The 12,832-nt window shown below is 44.2% G+C and overlaps 1 protein-coding gene across 2 annotated transcripts in view; it reads left to right on the forward strand.

Annotated features, from left to right (window-relative positions):
* The window catches only part of ITGB3BP (integrin subunit beta 3 binding protein), a 100,207-nt gene that overhangs the window by 17,216 nt on the left and 70,159 nt on the right, over positions 1 to 12,832 (forward strand). For both annotated transcript variants that reach the window (XR_013262108.1, XM_077450563.1), the window contains exon 2: positions 11,624 to 11,666. Coding sequence is in view for 1 of the 2 variants with exons in the window: in XM_077450563.1 (XP_077306689.1) it covers positions 11,624 to 11,666 (43 nt within the window). In the remaining variant the exon portion in view is untranslated. The remainder of the gene's footprint in view (positions 1 to 11,623; positions 11,667 to 12,832) is intronic.

Here is a 12,832-nt window from a genome sequence, read left to right on the forward strand (position 1 = left end):
CAAGACTGCAGTGGGTGTAACAAGATGTCTGCTTGCCGCCTTCTCACAGTATCCTTACTGTGGAGGAGTGGGGGGTGTGGCAAGATGGCCGTGACAGAACGTCAATTTGGTTACAAAATCTGACGGGTCGTCTAATCTGACAACACAGGCTGAGTTCCCTATATAGCTAGAGAACTGACCACAGTGTGCTTTCCTGCTTAGTGTGGTCCGTTTTTAATAGGAAAGCAGAGGGACTAGCAGGAACACCAGGGATTTCACACAAAGGAAGCAATAGACAGGGCTGGATTAACGTAGGGGCTATTGGAGCTGCAGCTCCAGGCCCCTACCTTAATATAGGCCCAGCCACCCAAAAAGAACACACTGTTCATGAAAAGCAATGGGCCAACAGAGTTCTCCCCTGACGGGCCTTGCATTCTGCATGCACCACCTGGGCAGGGTGGTGGGATTGATAATGGGCGCCGCATGAGCAGTCCTAACAGGAAGCCTGGGGCACGCTAGTGCAGGGCTCTTGCAGAATTCTGGGGCCTCCATAGTGTTAGGCCCTCTCGGCTGCACTCTTTCAGCTCAGAGTGCACACCAATGCACGGCCCTTATGGCAACCTGGCAAGTCAGATGCCAGGCTTCCTTAGTTGCCATGCACCCTTTACAGTCTGGGCGCATGCCAACATGGGCTCTTAGAAATGCAGAAGGGTGCCCAGTAAAAGGTCCACCAAAATCCTCAGCACCAAGCACATGATGCTCTTAATCCAGCCCTGGCAATAGAGAACAGGGTTCTTTGTCATACAAGTACATGGTACAGCAGGCACATGAGGACTATGAAATGTTGGGGTAACCAATGCTTTAGGACTCCATTCACACTTGTGTGGCTGGTCGTGTGACGGCCTATTCTTTTTAATGTCACCCGTTCAAATCGGTGCGACTTAAAGTGGCAGCGACTTTGAAAAGACACCTGCACTACTTTGGTGCGACTTTTGATGCAACTTTGGTCCAGAGGATATCAAAGTTGCACCAAAAGTCGCGATCCAAGGTCACACTGGAAATGGTGCGACTTTGGAGATGTGCTAATGCGAATGGAACATAAAGTGTTAAACCTCTTTTTAAAAATAATCCCGGCTTGTCCAGCGTGGGAATGTGCCTGGCTGTATGATTTCCTTACGGTGCTGAAATGCTTTGTGGTGCTGAAGATCATTCTTGTTGTAGGTATTTAGTTGTCATGTAATAAAATGCTAATGTCTGCTCTTTAGGTGACAGCTGTGAGATTGAAGGCATTATAAATATTCCTCTCGCTGCGTTTCTAGCTCTGCTATTAACAGCTGGGCATCCAGCTCAGGAACAGATTTTGGCAAGAGCCACCGAGCGCTTGGCGTGTCTCTTGCAGTGGACGGCAGACCTGAGTTTCTTAAGGGTCGACGACTGCCGCTCAATACATCTGCTTCCAACACTGACCAATTGCTTTGCTTCAAGTTGTTTTTAAAGTGGAACTCTGGGCATAATAAAAAAAATGACATTGAGGATGTAGTCCAGGGATATGCAATTAGCAGGCCTCCAGCTCTTGCAAAACTACAAGTCCCATCATGCCTCTGCCTCTGGGTGTCATGCTTGTGGCTGTCAGTCTTGCTATGCCTCATGGGACTTGTAGTTCTGCAACAGCTGGAGGTCTGCTAATTGCATATCCCTGATTTAGTCAATCACTAGCATTAAAGGCTAAGTTCGCTTTTTTTTTTTATTTTATTATTTTTATTCCAGCTCCCTATGTACCAATATACCATTAACCACTTAAGGACTGGAAGATTTGCCCCCTTAATGACCAGGCCATTTTTTGCTATATGGCACTGTATCCAAATAAAATTGATGTCCTTCTTCTTTTATTTCCCCCACAAATAGAGCTTTCTTTTGGTGGTATTTGACCACCTTATCAGCTTTAGCTGATAAGACTGCAGTAATGCTGTCCGATGCCCTGGTTTACACTGCATGTGATGTCACATGGGGTGTAGGAGGATGCTCTGAGTGATTATGCGGTCTCCTGGGATTTCAGTGTTGGGCCATAGGAAGTCCTGATAATAGATAGACAAGTACACAGAGCATGCCATAAATCAGGGGAGATCTGGGCATGCTCAGTGACGTCATTCTAAAGAACAAAAAGGATTACAATACCAAGCAAGTAAGGCAATATCTACAAGCAGTGTTCATTAGTGTTTTTTATGCTGATTTACATGGGACAAAGTTGTGAGGGAGAGTTTACAACCACTTTAAGAGCTAAGGGCGTAAGTGACGTTTTTTGACGTTGCTTCTGCCCTGCAATGGTATGGAGACAGGTGGGGGCCATCTTCCCCTCACTCAATGATAAGAAAAAAGGGGGGGGGGGTAGGTGCGCTATGGACCCTAAATGTGAAATAAAATTAAATTACTATACCAAAATGTGAACAACCTAAAAAACCAAATTGGGACCCTAGTGGTAAAAAAAGGGGCTGCCACTACCATATAAATTCACCCAAAAGGTGAAAAAACGTGAATATATGCCAGAGGTGGTAGTAACGGCGCTCACCTACTATTAATTACACCTACTGCAGGCTCACCTGCTATTAATTACATATTGTTTTTACAAAGATCTGTGTGAATATGTGAAAATAATAAGAAGTGTAACTAAAAAGTGCCTACGTGACAATGTTTCTCATAAAAATAAAATATAAAGAAACCAATATTGTATGAAAAAACCCAAATAAATATTCTACATATATAAATCGCTAGCCATATGCGTAGAGAAAAATTGTGAAAGACCTACTTCACATATAAATGTTAAATTCACTTATTGTGATTTTTTTTTTTTTTTTAAAGTGCAAATATGCTTTGGTGCTAAACATGCAAAAAAGTGCCTTATCGCTACATTATAACATGCGTTTTTTTGGTTTTCTAGTTGATATGAAAGTCCAACGGCAAAAAAGACAATACAGCTCCAATAAAAAGTTCTTCTAAAACAAACAAAGGTGACTGTGTGCTTTAATTTTCAGTGGATTCCTGGATTGCAACCGGTGCGATTTTTCGTGTGAAAAGACAATAGTCTGCACTCACCAGCTCCCTCTCCCCTTAAGGGGTTAATGCGCCTCCACAGTGTAAGCCCCTGTGTCGCTGTGCAGAGCTGGTCCGGTTAATATCCATTTCATATCAACTAGAAAACCAAAAAACGCATGTTATAATGTAGTGACTTTATAAGCACATAAGGACAGAAAATATATATACTATGGCACTTTAACCACTTGCCGACCAGCGCACGACAATGTACGTCGACAGAATGGCACGGGCAGGCAAATGGGCGTACATGTACGTCCCTTTAAATTTGCCGCCCTGCCATCGGGAGCGCGCAGCCGGCGGCGCACTCCCGCGCTGGTTGGGACCCCCGTGAGTCCGGTCGCGGGACCCGCGGACTCGATCGCCGCGGGCATCCCCGCGATCGTCTCACGGAGCGGCCGAATGGAGAAGTGCCGTTGTAAACAACATTTCTCCATTCTGCCTGGCAACTAGTGACACTGATCTCTGCTCCATGTGATTGGAGCAGAGATCAGTGTTCACTAAATTAAAGCCCAACCCCCAACAGTTAGTAACACGCCCCTAGGAACACTTAACCCCTACACTGCCACCCACTGGTTAACCCCTTCACTGCCAGTGTCATTTACACAGGAATCACTGCATTTATATAGCAGTGATTACTGTATAAATGACAATGGTCCCAAAAATGTGTCAAAAATGTCCGATGGGTCCCCCACAATGTCGCAGTCACAATAAAAATCGTTGATCGCCGCCATTACTAGTAAAAAAAAAAAAAAAAATTATTAATAAAAATGCTATAAAACTATCCCTATTTTGTAAACGCTATAACTTTTGCGCAAACCAATCAATAATCGCTTATTGCGATTTTTTTTTTTTTTTTTACCAAAAATATGTAGAAGAATACGTATCGGCCTAAACTGAGGGGAAAAAAATGTTTTTTTATATATTTTTGGGGGATATTTATTAAAAAACAGTAAAAAATAATGCGTTTTTTTCAAAATTGACGCTCTATTTTTGTTTATAGCGCAAAAAATAAAAACCGCAGGGGTGATCAAATACCACCAAAAGAAAGCTCTATTTGTGGGAAAAAAAGGACGTCAATTTTTGTTTGGGAGCCACGTCGCACGACCGCGCAATTGTCAGTTAAAGCGACGCAGTGCCGAATCGCAAAAAGTGGTCTGGTCTTTGACCAGCAAAATGGTCCGATCTGAAAGTGGTTAAGTAGCACGCAGCACTTTTTTACAGTAGTTATTGTCATCTTTGTTAATAAGGCACTTTTTTGCATGTTTAGCACCAAAGCATATTTGCACTTTTAAACAAATCGCAATAAGTGAATTTAACGTTTATATGTGAAGTAGGTCTTTCACAATTTTTTTCTACGCATATGGCTAGCGATTTATATATGTAGAATATTTATTTGGGTTTTTTCATACAATATTGGTTTCTTTATTTTATAAGGAGAGGAGAGAGATGGGACTTTGAGTGAAGCACACAGCAGTAAATGGATTGGTCAAGTGACTAAAAAAATTTAATTTATTTATATTTCACAAATCATACATTGTTTGCAAGTATTTTGGGCAACAGGCCTCTAAAAAATACTTGGGGCAACATGCCTCGTACGGTATAAATCACAGTTCAATAAATAAATAAACATGTATTGAGTAGTTTTAAGACCTTAGCTAGTAAGTAAATTAACCAAAAATTCAGATTATATAAAAACTTGATATTCCATGATTGCAATAAAAAGAAGGTAATAATTCAAGGCTCTACGCGTTTCACGGCACTATAGCCGCTCATCAGGAGCAGGTACCATGGAATAGATCTAAAAAAGAAAAATAGCAAAAAATAATGAAAGGAGAAATAATGAAAAAAAGAGCTAAAAATGGGTGTTGGCCCATATGGAAAAAAAAAAAAAAAACTGTGCATCCAACTTACATTTGCATCCGCACACCATCTGGGTGGCATCGAGGATCGCCAAAAAAAGACCGCAATGTGAAGCCCCCAGGTAGCACAGTAGCCTGCATGGATGGTTGCAACCGCCAAGAACACCTCCAGAGTCGGTGAGTGCAATGGGTGTGATGTAAACTTAATGATTGAAAGAAACCCCAAAGGGGACCTAAGTGAAATAAAGTATAAAAATATGAAATGTAAACAAGTGTTGCAGTAGTGATGGATGGATGGTGCAAAAAAAAAAAAAGGGAGCAATTAAAATGAAAAAAGAAAACATGTGTACCTATGTCGACTGAAAAGGACCGTAGTCGATCCACGTAAGTGTGATCATACTAGTGAAAGAGGAAGGTGGAATGTGTGAACCTACAACGGGAGATGCCTGGGCAGGCGCACCATCTACGTCCCGTCACCAGAGCCACGCAGGTGCATGCAACAGTGGAGGGAGGAAAAGCAGTCACCTAGACGGCTCAGCCGTCCGGCGATTAGCGCCTGGCCATCCCCACACTGTGCACGCCTAGAGATCAAATTCGGTCGGCAATGCGGCGCCACAAGGATGCCATCCGTCCGACCCTTATAACAAGGCTCCGGCGAGCAGGGACCATCTCCCCACCCCTCCTACGTCAAAAGGGGGCAGGATGGGGGAGGAGAGCCACAGTCAAACCACAGCCAGTGGTTTATTTCACTTAGGTCCCCTTTGGGGTTTCTTTCAATCATTAAGTTTACATCACACCCATTGCACTCACCGACTCTGGAGGTGTTCTTGGCGGTTGCAACCATCCATGCAGGCTACTGTGCTACCTGGGGGCTTCACATTGCGGTCTTTTTTTGGCGATCCTCGATGCCACCCAGATGGTGTGCGGATGCAAATGTAAGTTGGATGCACAGTTTTTTTTTTTTTTTTGTTATTTTATTTTTATTTTTTTCATATGGGCCAACACCCATTTTTAGCTCTTTTTTTCATTATTTCTCCTTTCATTATTTTTTGCTATTTTTCTTTTTAGATCTATTCCATGGTACCTGCTCCTGATGAGCAGCTATAGTGCCGTGAAACGCGTAGAGCCTTGAATTATTACCTTCTTTTTATTGCAACTTGCGTTTTACCATCAACGCCTGCCCGCTCCAGTGTGAAAGCAACCTTCATAAGTGATGCAGAAAATTTCTTACATTTAAACATTTATTAAACAAAACAAACCTCCAATCAGTTTACTTGTATGTATGATTTAGATAAAAAAAAAAAACTATATATTAAATAAAAACAGGTAGTCAAAACTTTTGGACGAAAAAAAAAATGGGCTAACTTTACTGTTTTTATTTTATTTTTATTTTTTAAATAGTGTATTTTTTTCCCAAAAAAATGCATTTGAAAGACCTCTGTGCAAATGCAGTGTGACATAAAATATTGCAACAACCGCTATTTTATTCCCTAGGATCTCTGCTAAAAAATATATATAATTTTTGGGGGGTCTAAGTAATTTTCTGGCAGAAAATACAGGATTTTTACTTGTAAGCAACAAGTGTCAGAAAAGATTTAGTCTTTAAATGGTTAAACTGAGAACTTCTACACACAGAGATGAGTTCATTAATTCAAGTGTAAACATTGTATCTTTCTGTTCTTTTCTTGGAAGACTGCCCAGAGAGGAGGAAGACGTTTCTATGGCAACTTACACTGACTTCTATTACAGAAGTCATTTCAAAGTCCCGCTGTAGTTCTAAATCGGCTTTTTATCAGCACAATCGGCCGATGCCGATTATTTAAAAAACTGCAAATATCGGCCGATATATCGGCCGACCTCTAATCCAAGGTCCCCATTCATATACTAGGGCCAATTTTGGACTGAAGCCAATTAACCTACCTGCATGTCTTTTGGAGTGTGGGAGAAAACGGGAGTACCCGGAGGAAACCTACACAGGCACAGGGAGAACATGCAAACTCTAGGCAGGTTAGTGCCGTGTTTTGGATTTGAACCAGCGACCCTTTTTACTGCTAGGCGAGAGTGCTACCCACTACACCACTGTGCCCCCGAAAAATGTAAAGTTATGCACTTGGGGGCTAACTGGGGGAATCTATAGTGGAGAAGGATCTGGGTGTTCTGGTAGATCATAAGCTCAATAATGGCATGCAATGCCAAGCTGCAGTTTCCAAAGCGAGCAAAGTCCTTTCTTGTATTAGGAGAGGTATGGACTCCAGAGAGAGAGATATCATTTTGCCCCTGTTCAAATCATTAGTAAGACCTCATCTGGAATATGCAGTTTCGTTTTGGACACCAGTTCTCAAAAAAGGATATCGGGGAACTGGAGAAAGTGCAGAGAAGGGCAACCAAACAGATAAGAAGCATGGAGGAGCTCAGCTATGAGGAAAGATTAGAGGAACTGAATCTATTCTCTCTTGAGGAGATTAAGGGGGGATATGATCAACATGTACAAATATATAAGGGGTCCATATAGTGAACTTGGTGTTGTTGTTCACTTTACAGTCAACACAGAGGACAAGGGGGCACTCTTTACGTCTAGAGATAGAGATTTCATCTCCAAATATGGAAAGGTTTCTTTACAATAAGCTGTGAAAATGTGGAATAGACTCCCTGCAGAGGTGGTTCTGACCAGCTCAGTAGATTGCTTTAAGAAAGGCCTGGATTATTTCCTATATGTACAGAATATAATTGGTTACTGACATTTATAGGTAAAGTTGATCCGGGGAAAATCTGATTGCCTCTTGGGGGATCAGGAAGGAATTTTTTCCCCGGCTGTAGTAAATTGGATGATGCTTTGCTAGGGTTTTTTGCCTTCCTCTGGATCAACTGTGGATATAGAATTGGGTATATGGGATTGTATGATATTTTTTATTTTATTTATTTTTTATGGTTGAACTGGATGGACTTGCCAGAGGACTGGAGCAGGGTCTGGAAAACAATCACCAAATGCTCGTTCAACACAAATACCCTGGAGGCTGCATATAAAGTAATGCTCCAATGGTATTGGGTACCTGCCAGCACAGCTCGGGCTTTCCCTGGGAGTACGGACAGATGCTTCCGCAACTGTGGACAGCGAGGTGATGTTATGCATACATGGTGGGCTTGCCCAAGGCTGGTGAGGTTCTGGTTGAGGATTTTTGGTTTGCTGCAGACACTTTTCCACCTAACCATCCGAAGGGACCCTAAGCTAGCTCTCCTACATTGCCCGGTACCTGGTTTGCGGGGCCCTCAACAGAAGTTGGCTACTTATCTATTTATAGCGGCCAAGCGGACCATTGCCCAAGCCTGGAAGTCCCAACGGGTAGATTTTCAAGGTGTTAAAACCCGCATGACTGCAATGTTACTGCAGGAACGTATGTCCAGTATTGTTCATGATTCTCATGCTAAATTTCTAAAAATCTGGGAGCCGTGGATCTCCTATGAGTTCCCCGCGCTCCAAGCTGCATGCCTGGGCTTGGTCTGACTCCTCTTGGCGAGGCACCCACACCCTAACGTTCCCCCCCCCCCCCCCTTCCTTCCCCTTCTTGTCTTTCTATCTTTTCTTCTTTTGTTCCCTATTTTTCTTCACTTTTCTTTGTAATCTCTCCCATTGCTAACGAATTCTGCTGCCCCCCGTTGGAGGGGGTGGTGGAAGAAGGGCCTGCCCTCCGGAAACGACTAGGGAACGAGTTGCCTGGTTCTGGAACCAGTCTCGATACCATCCCCTACTCATATTCCCTCTTTTTTCTTCTGTTTATTATAAGTATAATGTGATGGCTGGCCCTTTGGTTTTACATTCATGCTTTGTAGCCCCTGCGAGGGCGCACAAGGAGCAGATTGTAGTCTCTTGTTTATTTCTGTTTATTCAACTTTTCAATAAAAATATTGAAACAGAACTGGATGGACTTGTGTCTTTTTTTTCAACCTGACTAACTAGAACTATGATCACATGGTAAAGGGCCTACGTCATAGGATCTTTTACCGTGATCGGAGATCTGTTGTGTCCGAGTGACACACCACCAATCGCCGTACTTTGCACCCCTGGGCTTGTTCGGAATGATGTCATATGACGTCCAGTCAGAAGGGGAAAACCACCACTCAGCCGTCGTTTCGCTATTGAGGAAGTAGTTAACAGATAAATAATTTATTGATTTTGGAAAGGGTGAGGATAGATTACAATCCTTGTTGGGATTTTACTGCTATCCTGGGTTCTGAAAAAGGAATTTCAGCAGTTTTCAACAGACAAGAAGTGAAGAGAAATCTCCATCAGCAACAAAACAAAAATAAAAATGCTTCTCTTTTTATTATATATTAAAAAAAAAAAAAAAGACAGGCCAGGACCTCTCATCTCAGGTCTTTTATTGCAGCCTTTGTTCTCTTGTTTCAAAATTTTCTTTACTTTTTGTCCAGTAAAACTGTTGTCACCAGCATAACAAAGGAAGGGGGGCCCTTCTAACTGAGCCAGGGATAGCAGTAAAAACTGGTCAGAGGTGCCAATCGTTTCCCTACTTTATCCCAGACTGCCTTTAAAGGGGTTGTAATCTCTCTCCTTTCAGTAATTGCTAAGTCAGACCTGCAGCTAGCATGCAAAGATATGTGCAAGCGTGTTCAGAATCAGCAACTTGCACTATTCCCCCCCCCCCCCCCCCACTGACACCAATGATTGGGCACTATTCCCCCCCCCCACTGACACCAATGATTGGGCACGATTCCTCTCACTGATGCCAATGATTGGGCACAATTCCTCTCACTGACGCCAATGATGGGGCACTATTCTTCCCACTGACGCCAATGATGGGGCACTATTCTTCCCACTGACGCCAATGATGGGGCACTATTCTTCCCACTGACGCCAATGGTTGGGCACTATTCCTCCCACTGACGCCAATGGTTGGGCACTATTCCTCCCACTGACGCCAATGGTTGGGCACTATTCCTCCCACTGACGCCAATGGTTGGGCACTATTCCTCCCACTGACGCCAATGGTTGGGCACTATTCCTCCCACTGACGCCAATGGTTGGGCACTATTCCTCCCACTGACGCCAATGGTTGGGCACTATTCCTCCCACTGACGCCAATGGTTGGGCACTATTCCTCCCACTGACGCCAATGGTTGGGGGCACTATTCCTCCCACTGACGCCAATGGTTGGGGGCACTATTCCTCCCACTGACGCCAATGGTTGGGGGCACTATTCCTCCCACTGACGCCAATGGTTGGGGGCACTATTCCTCCCACTGACGCCAATGGTTGGGGGCACTATTCCTCCCACTGACGCCAATGGTTGGGGGCACTATTCCTCCCACTGACGCCAATGGTTGGGGGCACTATTCCTCCCACTGACGCCAATGGTTGGGGGCACTATTCCTCCCACTGACGCCAATGGTTGGGGGCACTATTCCTCCCACTGACGCCAATGGTTGGGGGCACTATTCCTCCCACTGACGCCAATGGTTGGGGGCACTATTCCTCCCACTGACGCCAATGGTTGGGGGCACTATTCCTCCCACTGACGCCAATGGTTGGGGGCACTATTCCTCCCACTGACGCCAATGGTTGGGGGCACTATTCCTCCCACTGACGCCAATGGTTGATGGCATTATTCCTCCCACTGACAGTAACGCACAGACCAGGTGCTGGCCCTGTCAATCACGGATTCCAATGAGCAAAAAAGAATTCTGGTTAGCCCCACGTATAGTAAAATCACCTTTTTATTTCAGCATATCCATAAAAACGTGTCCACAAATACAAATGGAGGGGAACAGCATCACCAGCTAATGAGTTTCACATTCCCTTAGTGCTTAGTCATAGCATATATATCATTTCTTGTGTTTGAAACAATTGGCTTGCGGCTGCCAATAAATGGCAGAAGACCGCCCCTGTTTAGGGAATGATGGGGCACTATTCCTCCCACTGGCACTAACAATGGGGCACTATTCCACTGACCAAAGAAAATGGGGCACTACACTAGTGATGGGGTTCTATTTCTCCCACTGACACCAACAAAGGGGTACTATTCCTCCCGCCGTAATACCAAAGATACATTGTTTACTTGTTGACGCCAGGACAATTTCTACATCCTGTGGCCATAGTCTGACGCCCCCTAAAGTCTAAAGACCACTAAACTGGCCATTTGCTTAGAAAGTCTGCAGACCCCTGTGCTAAGGTATGGAGCGAGGTTTAGGATACCCAAGAAAAAGAAGCTAAAGGGGGGGGGGGGGGAAGCACTCTGCAGTGTATATCATCCGTATTTATCCCCTAAATGGTTGCCATTTAAAAAAAAGTCTAAGGCCCCTTTCAGACCTATGGATCAGTTTTTACTCCTCTGCTTGCTCAGCAGGGATCGCTCCATTGATCCCCGCTGAGCCGGCGGATGACAAGTCCGCCTCTGCTAACCTGCTTGCTAAAAAAATCTCTCTTCTCTGTATTGACGAATGATTCCTCTACTATTCTCCTTTATTTTCTGTTAAGGCCTTCATGTGTCGCCTACTTCCATCTGAATGTCTGTGCCCACACTACACAAGAGGCCAAGAATTGCCTGCTGTCTGTCGGTTCAGGGCATGCTGCATGTTGTAGTGCCACCAGAGCTAGCGCCAAGTTGCGCTTCTGCTACCTCTTCTGTTATCACCGATTTATATTTGCACCCTCCTAACATGATGCTCTCTTTTGTCCCCAGGGTTCGGCGAGCGTTGCGTTTGGGAGCTGAAGGACCGGAGAAGGTATGTAGGTCTTCGACCGTCTCGCCACCTTTGTGCCATATATTATTATATTCTGCACAGATCTGTAATTGCTCCCTCTAGTGATTATTAGTATGTGTATGCTTAACCACTTGACCTCCGGAAGATTTAGCCCCCCCCCCCCGTTCATGACCAGGCCATTTCTTGCGATACGACACTGCGTTACTTTAACTGACAATTGTACGGTCATGCGACAGTGTACACAAATAAAATTGGTGCCCCCCCCCCCCAAAAAAAAGACCTTTCTCTTGGTGGTATTTGATCACGTCTGCGGTTTCAATTTTTTTACATATTTTTGGTAAAAGAATAAATAAAAGAAAAACCCAATAAGTATGTATTGATTGGTTTGCACAAAAGTTATAGGGCCTACAAACCATGGGATATTTTTATTTTATTTATTTTTTCTTTTACTTTAATAGCAGTGATTAGCGACTTATAGCGGGACTGCTATATTGCAGCGGACAAATCTGACACTTTTTGGGGACCAGTGATCAGTGCTAATAATATGCACGGTCACTGTACTAATGACACTGATTGGGAAGGGGTTAACATCAGGGGCGATCAAAGGGTTAACCACTTCATGACCAGGCCATTTTTTACGATGCAGCACTGCGTCGCTTTAACCAACAATTCCGCGGCCATGCGACGCTGTACACAAAATTGATGTCAGTTTTATTTGTGTACAGCATCGCACGGCCGCGCAATTGTTGAAGAATTGTAGCGATTTTTAGCGGGACTGCGACATTGCCACGGACAGATCGGACACCTAACAGACATTTCTCTTCACCGACTGACACAGCTTCTCTCTTTAGTCCATTGGGTTGTTATGCCACCTTCAGGAGAGGACTAGGCATTACATGTTAACATGTGATAATAAAACTAGAACTTTTTAGTTCCGCCCAAGGGGCAGTCCCTTAGGTAACAACCCCTCAGCATGCTACTGCAGCTTCAGTTTTATTTTGCCTAGTGAAGGACCTAGGAACCCTGCGGGCCCATCGGTCCGTGGTTTTTCTGCAGAAGCTTTGCTTTTTGCGCAAGATGAAAGATCCTGTGATCTGCTATCAACAGCCGGCTGGGTGACAGGCTGGATACTCTTATCCTTGTAGTTTCCCCAGTCCGGCCAGCGAGCGTGTGCAGGTCGCAGCTAC

This window comes from Lithobates pipiens, unplaced genomic scaffold (genome assembly GCF_037356315.1).
Source record: "Lithobates pipiens isolate NorthernLeopardFrog02 unplaced genomic scaffold, aLitPip1_a1.2 Scaffold_23, whole genome shotgun sequence".
Classification (NCBI taxonomy): domain Eukaryota; kingdom Metazoa; phylum Chordata; class Amphibia; order Anura; family Ranidae; genus Lithobates; species Lithobates pipiens.